The sequence below is a fragment of the Penicillium diatomitis genome (assembly GCF_028827545.1).
Source record: "Penicillium diatomitis strain IBT 30728 chromosome Unknown utg000005l_segment0_segment0, whole genome shotgun sequence".
In the NCBI taxonomy this organism is placed as follows: Eukaryota; Fungi; Ascomycota; class Eurotiomycetes; order Eurotiales; family Aspergillaceae; genus Penicillium; species Penicillium diatomitis.
Window position 1 is genome coordinate 2876601 of NW_026623177.1, and position 19006 is coordinate 2895606.

The 19006-nt window shown below is 51.8% G+C and overlaps 6 protein-coding genes across 6 annotated transcripts; 3 read left to right on the forward strand and 3 right to left on the reverse strand.

Moving 5' to 3' along the window:
- Positions 1 to 306: 306 nt before the first annotated feature.
- Positions 307 to 2692, forward strand: pex8 (putative peroxisomal membrane protein Pex17; the record flags this gene model as incomplete). The annotated part of the gene is made up of 4 exons (XM_056935047.1): positions 307 to 380; positions 474 to 1477; positions 1553 to 2001; positions 2075 to 2692. The coding sequence occupies 4 exons, from the start codon at positions 307 to 309 to the stop codon at positions 2690 to 2692; spliced, it is 2145 nt and encodes a 714-aa protein (XP_056790241.1).
- A 481-nt stretch (positions 2693 to 3173) lies between these two features.
- N7539_005446 (protein-S-isoprenylcysteine carboxyl O-methyltransferase) lies at positions 3174 to 4221 on the reverse strand (the record flags this gene model as incomplete). Its single annotated transcript, XM_056935048.1, has 2 exons — positions 3174 to 3262; positions 3375 to 4221. 2 exons carry the CDS (start codon positions 4219 to 4221, stop codon positions 3174 to 3176), a joined length of 936 nt encoding a protein of 311 aa, XP_056790242.1.
- Positions 4222 to 4867: 646 nt separating this feature from the next.
- Positions 4868 to 5833, forward strand: N7539_005447 (sugar O-acetyltransferase; the record flags this gene model as incomplete). The annotated part of the gene is made up of 3 exons (XM_056935049.1): positions 4868 to 5028; positions 5117 to 5513; positions 5657 to 5833. 3 exons carry the CDS (start codon positions 4868 to 4870, stop codon positions 5831 to 5833), a joined length of 735 nt encoding a protein of 244 aa, XP_056790243.1.
- Positions 5834 to 7320: 1487 nt separating this feature from the next.
- On the forward strand, positions 7321 to 15460 carry N7539_005448 (uncharacterized protein; the record flags this gene model as incomplete). The annotated part of the gene is made up of 9 exons (XM_056935050.1): positions 7321 to 7975; positions 8026 to 8233; positions 8310 to 11034; positions 11108 to 12010; positions 12065 to 12168; positions 12233 to 12432; positions 12494 to 15205; positions 15264 to 15320; positions 15375 to 15460. 9 exons carry the CDS (start codon positions 7321 to 7323, stop codon positions 15458 to 15460), a joined length of 7650 nt encoding a protein of 2549 aa, XP_056790244.1.
- A 663-nt stretch (positions 15461 to 16123) lies between these two features.
- Positions 16124 to 16849, reverse strand: N7539_005449 (uncharacterized protein; the record flags this gene model as incomplete). Its single annotated transcript, XM_056935051.1, has 2 exons — positions 16124 to 16654; positions 16811 to 16849. 2 exons carry the CDS (start codon positions 16847 to 16849, stop codon positions 16124 to 16126), a joined length of 570 nt encoding a protein of 189 aa, XP_056790245.1.
- A 658-nt stretch (positions 16850 to 17507) lies between these two features.
- Positions 17508 to 18994, reverse strand: N7539_005450 (putative transcription factor TFIIE complex alpha subunit; the record flags this gene model as incomplete). Its single annotated transcript, XM_056935052.1, has 3 exons — positions 17508 to 18669; positions 18741 to 18836; positions 18900 to 18994. 3 exons carry the CDS (start codon positions 18992 to 18994, stop codon positions 17508 to 17510), a joined length of 1353 nt encoding a protein of 450 aa, XP_056790246.1.
- Positions 18995 to 19006: the final 12 nt, after the last annotated feature.

Sequence of the window (19006 nt, forward strand, 5' to 3'; positions counted from 1 at the left end):
TGATTAGAAATAACCATAACACGATCGGTCCAGCCGTGGAGTATTCCTATGTTGCGCGAAAGCGAAACTTGTTGATATGCACGACTCGGGCTGATCTGGCCAGCACAAGAGCTGCTTTGCTGTTGCCGGGCGTCGCTATTGCTTGTTTGCAGTTTGCACTGTTTGCCAAGTCCGGACCTCGGCTCGTGGGTCGACGGGAGTCTGGGGTCTCCGCGGTCGTCTCTTGTCCTCGGATTCAGCTGGAGACTCCGTGACGACCATGAACGGCTATTGAAAGCCCCTTCTTTCACTCTGGTTCATCATATCATGGCAACAGAACGCTCGCTGGCTGCGCTTCTGCGCTCCTTGCAGTCGACATCCAGCTTCGAGGACGCTTCTGGGTGAGTTGATTTCTCCGTCGCATACGGCTGGCTGTTCAATTGATGCCCGATCACGGACCACGGGAGCTAATTATTGCAATGGCTATACTTTAGACTCCTCCCCACGGCCACCAGTTTCCTCTCCATACTCGGCAATCCACTGAACATAAGTCTTCTTGCGTCGCAGTTGCTTTCTGCGCCTGCATTGTGGAATCACCCGGTTGATTTGCTCGCATGTCGCAAGATTCTCAGCGTCTTCAACACCGCCGCCATCGCGGTCCTGCAACATGACACCACTGAAGAAGCTCAAATACCCCATGGCGTGGGGCGTAATCGCCGGATTGAGCGTGAAGCTTGGGTGAAGGCAATTGCAGAGGGCGCGGATGACAAGTCGCCGCGGTGGAGACATATGCTCCTCCTGGGAGGTATATTGCTTGGTTTTGAGGGTCAGAATCGACAGGGTCTGCCCTGGCGTATTCGTACGAAACTTGAATCAGCCTTGACGACTGCCGCACAGCTCTCGTTGCAGGAGCTAGATCCCGAGAGTGGGATTGATGGTGCTTGCATCACGATGGTGTTAAACTATACATTTGAACTTCTTTCCGATGCGCATCGGAGTCAAGTAGACTACGATCGCTTGCTGCCTATCATGGTGCGGTCAATATACCACTCACCTGAGGGATTGGAAAGTGGTTATTTCTTGGGCGCCATCGACGAGGATATCGTGGAGGTCTCAGGAAAAAAGTTCCGCTGGGCCCAGAGTTCGTCGACGTTCGAATACGTGAGAACCGTGAGTGCCCGGCCCTTGGTTGGTGCTTTCGGACCGATATCAAGATTGATCTCGCATGCGGTGGAAAACGTGCGCGATCCGAAGTTAGTCGCGCAGGTTGTGGATTATGTGGCGGATTTTGTGCGAACTCTGATGGTACAGTGGCGCCAAAACAAGTTATCCGAGGTTGATGTGGCCGAGGAATCAGAGTTCCTGGAAGCAGAGTCATTGCAAACTACGATTCCAGCGCTATGGGGTCTGCTACGCAACTGCATGTATTCTGTGGTCATTGTTCTGCGTGCGGTCCTTGGTCGAACGATCAATGATCCAGCCCTTGCTACTGGCAGCAGTAAGTCGAGATTCTGTTTACAGTATTTCTCTCCCCCAACGAGAGTATATGCTGACATTTTTGCGCCACAAAAAGGTGCTCCCTATCTCTGCATGCAAGCTCTTCACATCCTCCGCAACTTAAGCTTCATCTCTTCCCGGACTGGCCAAACCGGGTCCTCACAACAGACCTTCGTCTTCCTCGCCGCCATTGATATCCTTGCACAATACCCTGACCTGGCAGAGAACTTCCTCCGCAGCATCAAGCCAAATGAGATTGGACAAATACCAAATCACCCAGTGGAGCGTTCTCTCGACCTCTTCTTCTTGTACACGGCGGAACATTTCCCCATGGTTCTGACACCCGATGCCTGCGAAGAGCTTCTTCTCTCGGCCGCTTTCCCCTACCTTGCTGCTGGGGCCAACAGCCTTTTACTCGAGATCTTCGAAGCCGCGCACAGTTTGGTTCTGGTCGTCTTTGCCGTTCCGCAAAACGCCGATCTAGCTGCGAAGCATCTGCCATTTTATATCGAAACCCTTTTCGCCGTCAGTCTTACTCTCCCAACTTGTCAGATCTATGCTACTTCATGTCCCAATCTGACAGTCTATATTCATGCAGGTCTTCCCCGAAAATCTCTCAGCCCGCCAATTCCGACTCGCCTTCAAAACCGTCATCAAAGTGACCACCCCTCCGTCCCTCCTCTCCAATACCCAACCCCTTCTCCCCTCCATCCTCCTCGAAGTCGTCCGCGACCGAGCCCTAACCGCATCTACCGACCCCATCCCTCCCACATCCCCTTCACAATCTCAATCTCAACCCACCCAATCTGCAGATCCATCCCAGCCCCTCCTCTCCGCACAAGCCGTTCTCACCCTGGCCCTCATCGACTCGCTTTCCTATCTGCGCGTCGACGATCTCAAGGAGTGGCTCCCGCTCACGGCGGAGTCAATCAATGCTATTGCGGACCGCGGCATGCGGCGTGCTTGTGTTGATCGGTTCTGGACGGCGCTGAGCGGTGGGGAGATGGATGTTGATCGAGCGCATTGTTGCGTGGAGTGGTGGAGTACGAGGGGCGGTCGGGAGCTTGTGCTTTTTGGGGCTGAGAGTGCAGGTGGTTCTGGCCCTGGGGCTGGACTTGGGCAGGATGAAGATGGAGATGGAGCTGGAGCCCAGGGGGGGCCGTTTATGAGTGGTGCGTTGGGGGCGGTTGCGCCGGAGAGGGAGAGTAAATTATAACGAGAGAACCGGGACTGCGATAGGAGGTGCAGAAAGGAATGTAAATATCTAAACAATGTGTACCACACTGTGGTAATCGGAAACCCACCTAGCGGGAGAATCATTGGGAACTCGCAACGACCCATTGCAAAGACATGGAATCAAAGAGACAATGTCTTATTATTTTTTCAGTATCCATTTGACATCATTCACCTATTCGGTAACGATGAGTTGATCTCATACAAGAGATGTTCTCATCAAGATCTGTTACTGCACTTGTGAACACAGGTTCCTACTGCTGGTAGTAAGGACGCCAACCCAACGTAGATTAGACGACTATTTCTTCGAACGAAAGCCAGTCAGATCACAGATTGACCATGGAGGAGTCCGTGCCACGGATTCTTGTTCGTGGCCGCAGTAGGACCGATCTTTGTTTTCCGATTCACTGGCTTGGGTTCGACCACCTGGAAAAAAAAACACGGTTGTGCCCAACCTGTGTGCCTCATCGAATGAACGGAATGCCCACCGGGGTATCCAATCGATATTGGGTGTACTCGACTCCAAAGAACCGGATCAAGAACGCTTCCTCGCCTGTATCCCAAATGTGCTCGATTAGTACAAGTTCAAATCTGCCGCTCGGGCTTCTGCCCGAATCTTCGTCCTCCAAAAACAGGAGCGCAAGAGTGAAAAGGTCATAGCTTACGTTTGATTCGACTGGCAAAAAACTTCCACAATACGATGGTATATGCCACAAAGCACACCCGGTTTCCCAGGACCAATTGCGTCCCTAGTCCCCACCAGAAAAAGCCAAAGTAGCTCGGGTGTCGCAGATACCCATACAACCCCGTCTTGACCAGGACGTGGCCCTTCTGATGCTGCGACTGAACATGGTGATTAAAGTTACTCGCGGCCTGCGCCATGGCCATTGTCCTCACAATCTGGCCGACCACCATCAACACCAGTCCCAGCACCAGCAACAGTGGCACCGCACTCCCCGCAATTGGCTCCGTCACGGTCAACCACCGCGCCACGCGGCCGGGTTGCGGCCAAAAATAGTGCGCGAGAATGCACTCGGCGATGGCAGAGCCATGCGCCACGTTATATGCCCAGCCATTCGAGGTGAGGAGAAATGCGCCGACCGAGGCATAGCGAGTGTTATATCGCGCGGTGACGTAATACTCGAGGAAGTGGAAGAGACTCAGGGCGGCGATGAAGAAGGGCACACGCCAGAAGGGAGTCGGGAATAGCGCGCTGAGGAGACCGGTCACGATGGATGTGGCTCCAAGGGTGGTTCCCAGCAGGAATGCGCGCAGCGCAATGCCGGAGAGCGACTTTTCGCCGTCAGGAAAGTTGGATCGGTCGAGGTCCGATTCGGGTTCGGCAGACGAAACGGAGCTTGCGTCGGAGTGAGAGACGTCGCTGGTTCGGCGGTGGTTAGGGAAGGATGGGTGCCATGCGGATGAGGAGCTGTGGGAAACGCGCTCAACAGGCCAGGAGACGTTGGGATCTCCGGAAGTGGCCATGGAGGTGGAGGATTTGGCGTCGGTCATCCTCGGCTTCAATTTGCGCAAGGTTGTCTTTTCTTTTTTCTTCCCTCCACTGGCGGATGAGCTATCGAGCGCCGGAGATTTGGAAGTCCTGTCCGAAAGGATTAGAAAGTCCCGAGCGTAGGACACTGGAGACAGTCTTCAAGTTGAAGACGAGCTTGTCACAGTCGTGGAATTGAGGCTCGTTAAATGGTGATCAGGAACCGCCATGATTCATTGTGTCGGGATCGACGATTGGAGAGAAGTCGGGAGGGGGTGTTTGAAAACAATCGAATGTGGAGTTGATTGTTCTCTCGACGGGGGCCTGATCCACCGCGTTTCAATTCGGGGATCCTCGTCAACCCTCGTCACCCTATTTCTGGGTGAAGCCGGCCATTGGATCTGTCATTTGGGTGGCACCGGCCGAGGAACTGGTCAGTGGCCCGGGGGTGACTGTTTCTTTATGTGCGCCCCCGTTCCATCCCCACATGGCTGGCTCAGGTCTGGCGGCTTTGTCAGGGTGTGTCCAACTCACTTGAGTCATGAACTCAGCATACTACGACTAAGACTACGCTAGCACAACTGTTGATCATTTCTCTATTGTTGGGTCAATCTCACCACATTGAGGCTGCCAGTTTCCAATCCAGTCTTCTTTCCTCCAGATATCACCATGACAGAACCGACCGAACGTGAGAAGATGCTGCGCGGAGAGCTTTTTGTCTCCTTTACCCCCGACCTGATCGCGGCTCGAAATCGTTGTAAATATGCATACACGCGGTACAACCACGCAGGCGAAGTCCCACGAAGGCGGCTTATGGAGCTGTGGAAAGAGTAAATTGCTCGAGCCATCCAGGTGACGAACTTATACATCGTCACTACTTCCTTCGCCTGCATCCTAACTCCTCACATCAATCTCCAGTGTGATCGAAGACGAATCCCCTCTTCCCCCACGACTGGAAGATCCCATCGCAGACGATGAGCTCTTCAAGAATGAACCCTGGATTGAGCCTCCTGTCAAGGCTGACTATGGATTCAATGTCTTTCTGGGCAAGAATGTCTTCGTCAACTCCAACTGTGTGTTCATTGACACCATGCCCATCACGGTGGGGGACCGCACGCTCTTTGGCCCTAATGTCAGCCTCTTTGCCGGTGGCCATCCGATCGATCCCGCTGTGCGGGATGGCATGGATGGTCCAGAAATGGGAGCGCCCATTACCATTCAAGAAGATTGTTGGATTGGAGGCAATGTGACTATCCTGCCTGGTGTGACAATTGGGAAGGGCTCCACGGTGGGTGCCGGAAGTGTGGTAACAAAGGTACGTCCGTAGAGTCCAGTAAAGCATGGTATACACTATACAGGGTGCTCGCGGTGTCGGAATCTTGCAGCAGCATCCACATTGCTTGCTTTGGTATGGTTGCTTGCAGATCTGGGGAATCTTGGTTTATTTCAGACTGTTAGAACATGGTTGTCTTTGGCTCCGCATCATTGGACCTCGTGATCCTGTACCAATCGCGGGTCAAGATTGTCCGCATGCTAATCCCGTTGGTATGTCTACAGGATGTCCCGCCTTTCCATGTCGTGGCTGGGAACCCGGCAAGAATCATTCGGAAGATTGAGACCACCATGAAAGAATGATCTTCTTGCGTCAGTAGTGAGACAGGGGCGTATGATATATGTCATATGCTTCAAGAAGTGTGTTTGTATGGCATGTGATTCTGCCGCTCTCTTCTCTGTACCAGGTAGCCATCTCACCCTCATCCCTCACTCTCCGCTCCTGGTTGTTCCTAGTACCTACCATTATACATGTAACCTCAATGCTAGCCCGTCAATGAAGAATCTAAATTAGTGGTTAAGTTTTATCATTGAGTCCCCCAAGCAAGACCAATAACCTCGAGCTATTTACTATAATATCTGGCAAACATTCTGTCCCGATTCTACAAGTCAATACCTCAGTTGAAGAAGTCAAACTCCAGAAGTAAAATCAAGACCCGGAAAACTTCAGTTAGTGCTTTCTAAGTAGTGAGGTTATAGCCCATAGGGGAATTAGTCACTCATAAAGTAGTACTATTATTGCGATAAGCCCCGGCCTAGTCACACCTCGGCATCGCCAGATAATATGTCCTTACATGTCCTTATATGGTGAAGTTTACGTGATTTTATAAGAAGGCTTCCATTTTCAATGGCACTTACCCATCCCTGTCCACTCGAGGTATCATAAGTAGTTGTGTGATAACTTCCAGTTTTAGAAAAGCAGTGCAGCCCTTGACCACCAACATCCGCGATATGGAGAAGTATCTTCCTAGACAGGTACTACCAGTACTGGAGGCGTGGATCAACGGGTCCGAATTGCTTATAATCATAATTTTGTCTACGCGGTCGCAGATATATTGGGTTTTCCAACAGGCACCTCCGAACGAGAGTCAATTGCTAAGCACCTTAGCCAAGGTAGCATTCAATAACTACCTACTAGTCATAGCCCAGGGATGGATCCAACTTGAATTTCTAGTCTGTGCGGCTCCCGCTCCCGTTGACAAGAGTGGATATATTTATCGATGCATGTTGTGAGCCCTTCATCGGTACGGCAGCAAATGGAACGAAACAGGAACATGACAATTTTACGCATGTACAAGGAGCTTGAGGTACCTCCCATATGTGTAACCCACAGTTTGCTACATAGTAAGCTATAACTAGAGGCTCTTAGAGAATATAGGGAGAAGGAGAAGAAGAATTCACGTACCTACGTTGTGTTTGGATCCAGTCTCACGTGCATACAGCTGCCTACAATTATTCATGTTGTTATGTGGTGAACGGCTGATCCGGTTGGCAGATCTCCCCACAAAAACACAACGTCACCGGCTCCTCGCGTTGATCAGAGCTTCTGCCACCTCCCAAAAAAGCCCCGTCGATCATCCAGATCGCAGATTGTTTGCTCACGTCCACTCCCCACTCAAACACACAGCTCGCCCTTCGCTCTGACATTTACTCCATCGGACCTCTCATTCACGCGCCCCTCCTCTGGTAAAAGCTGGCGGAATCCACCGGACCTATCTCTCACATTCACTTCAGCTCCAACTCCCCTCGCTCCTTCTCTCCTTCCTCCGCGTCGTAAATCATAAAATGGTATGGCGCAACCCCCACCAGCGAGCACTTCCACCCCGCCTGACGCGCCGCTGAACGACTCCATGCAACCTCTAAACGAATCAATGGAGGATTCAAATCCCGAGCGAAAGCAGAAAAGGCCACGCCTGGACAGTGGAAGTGGCCTGAGTCCATCGATCTCCAGGAATCTGGACGGGGCAAGTGCCACCATCGCCGCGGCGACCCCCTCTGTGCTGCCTGCTCCGGTCACCAGCGCAGCGCTTGCCGACAAGATGGACACGAACCCTGATCACACACGTCCTGCAAAGGTGACTATCAACGTCAAGTCACCACTCTCTGACAAGTCACCTTCCCCCGACACCGACACGGAGACCACCATGCGCGGCACACCCCCAATCTCTGAGATCATTCCGGCACGCCCTGACCCGAGCGAACTTCACACAACTCCCTCGGACGTCATCTCAATATCTTCCTCACCTGCACAGAGCCCAGTGATCCAAGCGGAAGACCCCGAAGACATGGATGAGAACTGGAGACCGCTGGAGGAGGCGATCCAAGATGACGATGTGGTTCAGCTCCAAAGCTTGATTCCTACCTTGGTTGAGTCTTTCCCTCAGGTTCGAGAGAATGCCAGCCCACTGGAGAACATGCACCGCATTGTGGCGATGATTCAAAAAGGTAATGCTCCGTCTTGAAACCCCTAGGCATACATACATGCACATATGCAGAGAAAGCCTTAAAAACTATTTGTTTCCGCTTGAAGCTGACGCATGTGAAAAAAGGTGATCCTCGGGATGTCGATGCTCTCTCCGCAGTCAAAATTTGGACAGACGACTGTGTTAAGCACTTGGATGATTTGGGTCTTCAAGAATTCGGTGAAGCACAGGAATTCTGGCAGGTTTTCCCTGATGTGGCGGAGTGTGTATTGCGCCGAGTGTAAGCTGCTCTTCCCCCCTCCCGCACATTCAGTTGGTTCTGGTATGGGTTTAAACATAATCTGACAAGAAAGCAGACATGAACTCTTCATCGACGATGGTACCGGCAGCAGTCCATGGCTCTGTTTGGAACAGTTCTTCCTTAACTATGTGCAGATTGCACTACACGTCACGCGCCTCGACACTCGGCTTCTTGAACATTACCTCGAAGATCCTGAGCTTCCAGTCCAGGAGGGAATCTGCAAAGACTATCTTCAGACCCTCACATCCGTGTTTTCCTGGATCAAGACTCCATTCTACCGCGCCCTGGCCCGCAAGAACCCGGCGAATACACGAGAAATGCTTCTGCATATTCGTTCCAAATCACTCGAGCTTCCCATGGATACTGCCAAGGTTCTTTCCGAATGGTCAGCTCTTGCCCTGGAAGTGATCCCCCGCAACCCCGCCTTGGTGGGCGTGCTTCTCCAAGTCCTTGCTATCGCCAACACGCTCGTCGATGGTCATTTGGAGCGTAAACGTGATACCGGAGTTGAAGGGTCAGACGCTCAGCTGCCTCAGACCACTGCACTGCGGACACTTTACGACATGGTCCGGTTGGTGGATGTCAAGTATCAAGATTGGATCTCGAAGAAAGCTGCTTTCGCAACGAGCGACCTGAGTGAGCAGTTCCTCCGCGCCATTTCCCACCATTACAAGCAGCACTGCGCCAGAGACATCGACTTTGTACAGCAACTCTCGGAAGATCTGGCCATAGCCCTTCCTGAAGAGGCCAGTTTAGCGGACAAGTCACTGATCATTTTCTGGATGTGGAAGTTTGCGGTGCTCGAGAAGCATATCACAGAGGGTCGAATGGAGCTTCGTGTTCATGGCGTCGAGACTATGCAATCCGACCTAGTGCACGTGTGGGGGACCAGCATACAGTCAAATCCTGACGGCGTGAACCTGCCGTTTGTGAAGCGTCTCGTGCAATTTATCCTCGATCACAAAATTGTGGACTATTTAGTGGGGGTCGACTCTCACCCGCAACTGATCAGCAGAAGCAGCAATATTGTTGGCTTCCTGATTGTTACCGATACATACACTAATTCGGTGACGGACCTCATCTGGCGGACGGTGACCGAAAGTCAAGATACTCGAATTGTCTCGGAGGTCTTGACAATGCTGATCCGGACATTCGCCATGCATGTCGTAAGCGCTCCTGCGTTGCTCTACATCTGCCAGAAGCTTTTGGAGTTGCCTCTTAGCCGGTTCGATGGGAGCATGCTTGAGTTTTGCAACAAATTGCTCGACCGGATGTGCCATGGCTCGGCGGACTCGCGATCATCCTTTGAAAGCGTCAATTCCATTCCCTTGAATCTCTGCGTCCGTCTCGTTCGTGACAGCACTCCCTCAGAGGAGATCTCCGTGGACCAGAAGAAGATTCTGCAGAAGTTCGGCTTTCAAAAGCTCATAGGGTTTGTTGCCGTTGGGATCAGCGAGGCTGACAGGGTCGCCATTTATGAGCGATGTGTTCAAGATATCGCCGAGAAGAACGAATTCACGGCAGGCAGCTACCAAATTCTGAATGGCCTGGTCGCCAATCATGAGGGACAGGAAATGTTGAAACTCGCCGCGGAGTTTGACCTCACCGGCCTGGTCATCGAAGACATGCTGAGTGCTGTCAATCGCAAGAACGACAAGCTTGCCAGCTCCACCTCTCAGCTTGAGTTGCTCTCACGCTTGAGCATTCTCTTCCGCCTCATCAACATGGTTCCGGATACGATCACGCCTGAGCTTGGGATGACGCTTTGGAAAGATATCTTCCTGTCTGACAAATACGGCGCAGAAGGCCGCCACGCAATGTGGAACATGCTGACAACTGCACTCACCCAAGCTACCCAGACGAACTCGTTCCTGGACCGGTGTATTCACGAATATCTACCGGCTCTAGCACCGAAGGATTTGACACTGGAAACGTTGGCATTCGCCAAGCAGGCCATCATCTACCAAGTCCGATGGAACCCGCCCACCCCAGCGGATGAGGGTCAAGTAGTGGTAATTCCCGGAATGGAGCAAATCTGGACCTTCATTCTGAATGCCTTACCTGGCACCGTTGAAGTTCAGGCCACAGAATTTGCGGTACAGGTTTACCTTGATCATGCAATCATCTCCAAATCACCCAAGTCGGCAGTCGAAGCCACTCACATTGCGCTTGTTGAGCGGTGCCTTGATCAGCTCAAAGCAGCCGTCTCGAGCTTGAAGGCTGCATCCGACGCTAACGGGGATTCGTTAATGGACTCAGATACCGAGACTGGAGAGTTGAACTCCGATGAGCTGAGATTTAAGCGTTCGCTATGTTTCCTCCACCAGCTGCTGTGCGGCCTCCGTGCTCGTCCACGATACAGTTCTCCGCGGTGTTCACCTCCGTTGGTGCCCGAGCAGCCAATCAAAGGTGAGACACTGAGTCTTTCGTGGCAGTCTTTCAACGGAACGAACAGCTCCAGAGTCCAGCAGCTTGCAATTGGCGATCTTTCAACCGGCTTTGAATTGTCCGAGAGATTGGCAGCGCTCACAGGCTTTTCCAAGTTCACTGTAATTGCCGGCGGCCAACGACTTGATCTGGTGAATGACGCCGGAAGTACCTTGAGGGACATCAAAGCCATCCAAGCCGGCCTGCTCCTCGTCAAGAAGGCACCAGATGCCAAGGAATTGCCACGACTGGCTCTCGGCGGACTCCCTCTCACATCGGTTGATTCAGAGGTTCTGAAGCATTTTGACGAACTGTATGATCTACTTACACTTAACGATGATCTTGCAAAGGATGTGAGTATACCTGGATGATTTTCAGGGGTGGCATCCGGTTGGGATAAGAGTGCTAACTAAGCGGCGTTCGCAGATCTATGAGTTTCTCATAACCTTCCCACCCCAGAAGCGAGTACGAAATCTTATTAAGTCAGGAGACAGCACCGTGTCGGAGCTATTCCCCTTGGAAACACCCTTTGTTGCCTTCTACTCCTGCAGCACACTCGCGAGGTGTCTCTTGGAGGAAGGTATGGAAGAGACACCGAACCCAGCTTTTGTGTCGCGCAGCATAAAGCTACTCGTGTCATTCTTAATCGACAACAAACTGTCAGATCTGAATGCTCTCAACAGGAACCAAGTCTATCTTGCTTCGGCGGCTGTTGGATGCTTGGTGGAATCCATCACTATTTCCAGCGAAGTCGGCGATGAGCACGGGGTTCCAGAAGCCGACAAGGCGGCACTTGCAAAGAGGCTCCAGCACTTCGTTGAGGCTGGACGTTCTTTGGCTGATGTCAAGTCATATGATATGGTCAAAGTCCAAAAGCTGATCTGTAACTCGTGGGGTGTTCTGTTGGAAGGGTCATTCCGCGACCCTCTGTTCTGGAACGCCGTAAAGCGGGAAGTCCAACTTGCTGCCCTTATCCAGGGATTGCTCCTCGAAGAGCCAGGGCAGTCGATCCGAGCTGAAATATCGGAGAGGACGCGCAGGGTGTGCAACCCAAAGGGAAAGACGAAACCAGTCAAGGAGAATGGCTCCAACAAGCAGCCCATGACAAACCCAGACAGCCCCATTCATATCGACATGCTCGCATCAATCTGGAATGCATTCTTGCAGTCATTTAATCTCGCTTGCAAGTACGCCGCTCATTCGGCCGAGTTTTTCAAAGTAGCCTTGTGGGCTTTCCGAGCTGTCGTGGACCGGTCGCCGCAAGATGTCATTCTCAGCGAATACATGAGCCAATGGAGCCAAATGATGTTGAGCCATGACACGACGGAGGTAGGTCAATGACTGACATTGTGTTGAGATAACAACGCCGCTGACCATGCCTAGTTCATCGGCCGCGAGCCCCTCGATCACCTTGTCTTTGGCATGGCGAGTCTTCTAGAGCAATGTCTTCAATATGCCGATTCGACCGGACTCAAGCTGGAGGCTCTGTGCGTATCACAAGTGCTATACTCTTTTCTGGACATTGCTAACCATGTCTCATCTGTTTTTCAGTGATATCGCTGAACCGATCATGGGAAAATACCTACTCCCAGAGCTTGCTAATGAAACTGACGACGTGATCGTCCCACGCACTCCACTCATGCATACCGAGACGCGCCAAAAGCTCTACAACGTAATCGGACTGCTGTGTAAGCAGAATGTTGAAAATATTGCTCGAACCATGCAGTACTTGGATGGGGTCATTCCTCGAGGTATGTTCGGTCTCCTCAATTTAGTGAGTCCCGTGTGACCATCGACTAACTGGAGCCGTAGATGAATCGTACAATCCCACGTGGAGCCAGGATCGTAACAAGATGATCCGAGCCTACGAAGGATACGCCGGACTCAAGAATCTTTCCAATACTTGCTATCTCAATTCGCTGATGACTCAGCTGTTTATGAACACGGAATTTCGCAAGTTCATGCTGTCGTTGAACGTATTGGAGCCTGATGAATCCCAGAAGCTCCTTGGTGAGACCCAAAGGCTTTTTGCTTGGATGCAGGACACTTGGATGAAGAGCGTCAATCCAGATGGATTTGTCGAAAGCATCCGAACTTATGACAATGAAGCCATCGATGTCACTGTTCAGATGGATGTTGACGAGTTCTACAACTTGCTCTTTGATCGATGGGAAGCCCAAGTCATGAACCCCGACGATAAAAAGCGCTTCCGATCTTTCTATGGAGGGCAGCTGGTCCAGCAAATCAAATCCAAGGAGTGCTCTCACATCTCGGAGCGAGAAGAACCCTTCTCCGCAATCCAATGCGACATCAAGGGCAAGGGTAGTCTTGTTGAGAGTTTGCAGGCTTATGTTGAAGGTGAAATCATGCAGGGTGACAACAAGTACTTTTGCTCGGGATGTGGTCAACATGTGGATGCAGTGAAGCGAGCGTGTTTGAAGGAAGTTCCAGACAACTTGATCTTCCATCTTAAACGGTTCGACTTTGACATGGTCACGATGATGCGAAGCAAGATCAACGATGAGTTCAGATTCCCCGAAAATATTGACATGACACCTTATAAGGTGGAGCACCTTTCTGATCCCGATGCTGGGATCGAGCCTGACGTGTTCGAGCTTGTCGGGGTGCTTGTTCATACTGGCACCGCCGAATCGGGTCATTACTACTCTTACACCCGCGAAAGGTCTGGCAGCGTCGGGACACCGAGATGGGTCGAATTCAACGATGCCGACGTGTCCAGATTTGATCCAGCAAACATTGCCGACCACTGCTTTGGAGGTGACACTCACGGCGGCGGTGGTGTTCAAATGAACAAAGTCTGGAACGCGTACATGCTGTTCTATCATCGTGTAAATCCGGAGCAACAGGCGAAAGAGGAGCCGCAGGTGGTGGCGCCTGAATATCCTGCTCGTGTGCCCTTGCCAACGGCTCTTGCAAACCATATCGCCATGGAGAATGAGATCTTCATCCGCACATACTGTCTTCTGGAACCGAGCTATTTGAAGTTGGTTCCAGAGCTTCTTTCCTGTATGCGACGAGTGGATATCGCTCCTGAACAGCGGCACCAGCTGCAATTGATGGGAACCGAGATCGGATTGGATACCTTGGAGCAACTCATTGCACGGACCAAGGAGATGGCGGGACTGTTCAAAATGTATGAGGAACTCTCTTTGCTTGTGCAAAATCCGCGTGGCGCGCTCTGTGCTCTCGAATGGTTTTCCAATCGGCCAACTTCGATGCGGAACGTCATGCTCCGAAGCTTCCACTACGAGGTTCGCCAGAAAGTCGTGTCTATCATCTTGATTGCGATTCGTTGTCTCAAGTTGTCTTTGGAGACTCCGGATATGGACGAGAAAGGCAGGCAAATCCGGCAAAATAGACTCGAGGGAGCTGTTGAGAGCATCGTCGCCATGCTGGTAGACTTGTGGCAGGCCGTTCAGACTGTTCCTCGTGCATGGGGTGAGTACTTCGATTTCCTGGTCAAGTTGACCGAAGCCAGCGAAGAGGCCACCAAGGCTGTTCTTGCGAACGGAATGCTGGTTAGATGCTTGGAAATCATTTGGCTCGACCCTGAGGACCGCAAGAACCTCAGAGGTCGTTATCAAGGCTACTGTCGGCTACTCGAGAAGGGTCGCCAGTTCCCGTACCGCAATCTGATGGCTCTATGCGCGGCATTGCTGCAGCGAGTTGACTTTGCTCTGCCACCAACCCCTTCCAATACGTCTCGAACCACATCGGTAGACGGGCAAATTTCACTTACTCTGGCGGAGAACAGATTTATCAAGCCGCTGGAATTCCACAAAGCAACGGACAATAGTGCGGTTCTCGTGTTCTTGATGAAGGTGCTCCAGCATGACTACATCTCCTATTATTCAGAGGCTGCCCAAGCCATCGTCGCCTCTTTCCTCGCATGTGAGCCAGAGGCGGGCTTCTTCCCTCACATTTTGAAGACCCTCGAAGTTGGCTTGCGCTTCTCGCCCGCTGAACATTGTGTCCCGTTCCTGGATTGCGCTATCATTTTCTGCAAATGTGCACCTGACGAGGGAGCCATCCTTGCACTGATCGATTTCGTTGCCAAGGGCCTAGTCTCGTTGAATAGTTGCGCGGGCAACGAGCATTTAGAGTTCTTCATTCAGCTGTGCACAGCCTCGAATGAACGCTTGGGCCTCGACACTGACTGGTTCACTGTGGCCGTTCAAGATCGTATCCCTGACTTCGTTCCGCCTCTGCTGATCTACAATCACCCAAATGTTCGTCGGCGCACCACAGAGGTTTTGCAGGGCATACTTTTCCTCGACTGCAGCGAAGGAGTTCCAGCAGAAATTCAGGCTCGGATTGCCAATATTGCCCGAGAGTTGACTGACGCCTGCGTTCGATGCATCTCCAGCGTCTTTTTCGAAGCACAGATTCGGAATGTCGAGTCGCGCATTGTGCAACCCATTGTGGCGACCATCACTCATTGTTTGGAAAACTACTTCGATGAGAGTGATGAAGATGATCGCCAGGTCATTCAAAGTACAAATGGTATGCTTTCAAGGCATTCAATCTTGGTAAATCTGGTTACTAATGTTGATAATTGTAGCAACATTGCTTCGTCTTCAAGAATTGACAATCGAGGTCCCGGATGATCTCGTCTCAGGTTCGTGTTCCCCTGATGCTCCCTGATCCCACACCTTCTGACCATAAAATCCAGAGTCGGACTTCGCTTCGCCAGAGGAGTGGGAGGCCACATCTGCGTTAGCCAGCGACTCTGACATCGGCGTTGCGGGCAGTCCATGATCGAATAGCCACAGAGCCGCCTCCTTGCATTTACGGGTTGACATGTTCGGCGTTTGTTTCCATTGACCCAGGCGGCCTTCCGACTTTTGTAGCGGGTTTTAGTTTTTGGTTCAATTTCCATGTATCTTGCATGGCAAAAAGGATGAACTCCTCGATGGCAAGAACTAGTAACGATATGATGACTTTTGGAAACGATATGATGTGGTTTCCCCCTCTTTGCTTCGCATATCTCGGATCAACGGCGTTTGGGCGAGGCAAAATGGAGACTGAGTTGCCGATTTGGAGCAATGTGGATTGCAACATCCAGGTGTTGGACAAGAAGGTGGATCCATCTTGAAATAAATGTTATCTTTTACCTGAATTTCCATTGCTTTTTGTCGCATTCCCGCCCAAGAGATCGACTTTGAAACGGATACCTCGTAGTTGGCGATTACCTGGATGAGCTCCAGCGAGGAAGTCCAGGACAAGGAATGGGAAAGCCAAGTACTCCTCTTACCACACAAAGAAGGAGAAGTGAAGTAACGACGACCTATTGAGTTCGATTCCATTGGAAGAAGTAGGAGCCCTAGTGACCCTCATAATCTGATGATTTCCGCTCAAGATTGATCGATGAAATATCAAGCGAGCACTACCTTCTGTTACACCCTAATCATACCCCTTCTTTTAGAGCTGAGGAGACATGTCGTTCAGGATACTCTGCACGATGAAATGATCTTCAACAATGTCAAACTCGGTCTTGCCGGTCTCCTCGTGCTGCGACATCCTTGCCATTGGCAGATCCTCGCCGACCACCTTGACATGGAAGCTGGCTTTTCGCTTGAACGCGACGATCCCGAAGACAGTCACAGGCTGATTTCCTCGGCGGCGAGGGGGAAAGATGAGATCCAGGTATGAATCCAGATGATCCTCCCAGTCTGTAATGCCGCCGGTGCCGTTGGAGGTGGGGGAGGCAGTACGGCAGATCACGACCAGAAAACTGAGGTGGCCGGGGTGGTTGATATGCTGGACTTGGACGTCGGCCCAGAGGTCGCGCTCGGTAAAGCAGCCGTGCTCGCGGGGGTTGACGATGAAACCGTAGGGAAGAGGAAACTGGGTCACGAGGATGTTGGTCCAGACTGATTGCAGAAGCAGGTCACGGTTTGGGTGGAAAGGGTTGTGCTGCTCGATGGCAAGTCGGGTGGCAGGATAGTACAGCTGGTGGTCGGGATGGTCAGTTGATGTCATGATGACAGTCGAAGGCCAGGAGAAAGAACAGGAAGAGGATGGAGGTGAGAGTGAGGATGTATATTAATGATCATCATTTGGATTGGAGTGAAGCATGGCGGGATAAAGCTTCGGGAGACGACTTACGTAGCTCTGCACCATGCCGACTCGCTGTAAAGCGAACATGTTTAATTGAATGACGCTGTATGTTGATGAATAGACAAGGCCGTACAATTAATTGGCGAGACTGCTTCGTAGGATACGAGGAAAGTATGTGACGCTTTCTGTTGATAGAAAGAGAAGATTGGAGGAAGAAAGAAGTTGAGTCAAGAAGTGCAGCGTGAGAAGCTTCACCCGAAGGGCTGCACGAGTGGCTTTGCGATTGTTACCGTTTGGACAAGAGACAAACGCGCTTGCTCAAGTCATTGGGAAGTTGAAGAAGATTCGCAGTGAGGTAGGCAGTAGTCAAAGAGGCCGCTTAGTCGACGCAGAGAACGCTTAGTCGGCGTGGGCCATGATAGTGATCGAGTCAGTGGACGTGGACCTGATCATTGAACGTTGACTTCTCGCAAGAGGCTTCCAGAAGCCCCGACTGAAAAAAAAATCCGACTCTTGTCATCGGAATAAGCAGAGACATAAGACACCAATCGTGTTAAGGAAGCTTCATAGCACCAGTGAGTATTCTCTCAAAGGACTTGCTTGCTTCAAGGAGATTATGCATTTAGTACCGACCGCGATGTCTGTCAGGCGCCTGCGCCATACCCACGAATGAAGCGCTTGTCCAAAATTACGAAGGGCGTGTTTGTACGGCCAGAACGCTTCCCGAATCCGCCGCTCGAGCTTCTTAAACATCTTCAAACTCCTCGTCATCCTCATCGGACTCCTCATCCTTCACGGTCGGCTCGGTCTTGGCGTCGGGGTCAGGTTTGATGAAGGTATCACCGCCGAGGCCAGGTTCAACCTTGACTCGTTTCACAGCAGGGCCATCATCAGCGGGGGTGGAGGGCGTGCCCACAGTAGATGGAGCAGCACTAGACGTGTCCAACTCTCTCTTGACACCGGACAGCCCGGCAGGCGTCGGGGCGCTGGTTGGGCCCAGCCCCGTTGCTGGAGTGCCTGGACCACTGGCACCTGAGAGACCGACGTCTTCAAATTCATCATCAAATTCATCGGAGTCTTCGGCGCTGCTGGCATCCTCTTGCGCCTGGAGAGCCTTTTCTCGCTCCATCTCAGCATAGTACGCCGCAATCTTGTCGTCTTCGGCCTCCAAATTCGGCTTCTGCTCATCTTGATCAAGCTCAGACTTGATAGAAAGACCAGTTTCGGTCTTGACTTGGGCCGGAGCAGTGACATCGACAGTGGAGTGTGTGTGCCAAACTGGCAATGCGTTTTGCTTCTCGACGGCAGCTTTTCGTGCAGCCTCTTCCGCTTGCTCCGCCGCGCTCTTCTCTTCACTTGAAGTGAGGGAAATCTCCAAGGCCGCGGCGTCAGTCTTGAGGTTTCCACGGATTACGTCCTGCGCCTTTGGTGGCACAGGAACAGCCGCGCGAACTGGGTGAGTGCTCTGGTTGCGCGGGACTTCAACTTTGTGGTCCCAAGCCGTGTCGAAGTCATTCGGTGGAACTTCGACAGAGTCAATCTGCTTCAGGAGTTTGAGCATCTTGTCCAACTGAGCCATCAGCTTGCTATTCTTTTCATGGCCGGTCCGGTCAATGCCCTCTTCGCCCTTGATATCTTCCGTGCGCTCCAAGATCGCTCCGCAATTTTGACATTCAAAGCCTTCCTCAGAGACCAGACTAAGAACATCCAGTTCAGTCCATTCAGCCAAGCAGCGAGGGCACATGTACTCCTTCCGCTCCTCGCTCGGAGTGTACTGCTCCTTGATGGTCGAAGTGAGTTTGGAGACCTTGTACTTGATCGCATCAATGACCGGATGAAGAGGGATGTAGTAGTACTCGCGATTGACCGGGCGAGTCGAGCCATCACGAATTTCGGCGCGGGTGCTCCTATATTCAAGGAAAAGTTCACACTCAGTTAGCTACGCTCGCGATAGAGGATGAGAAGTTGCCAGCCATACACTCCAATGAGTCGATCCTCTCGGAGTCGCGCGCAAAGCTTGCGCAAGTCCTTTTGCTGCATGCCCATGAGGAAGGCAAGGTCCTCAGCGTGAAGCCTGCAGAAAGTCAGCTCATACCCGAAGTCTCCTTTTCACGGTGTCTCGGCGAGGGCCTCGTACACTGAGTGCAGGAAGAGCGCATCGACAATCAAGATATGGCGAGTCTCGTAAAAAGCGCGAGCGACGCTTCGAATCAGGGTGTTGGCGAGATCCATGACTACGACAGA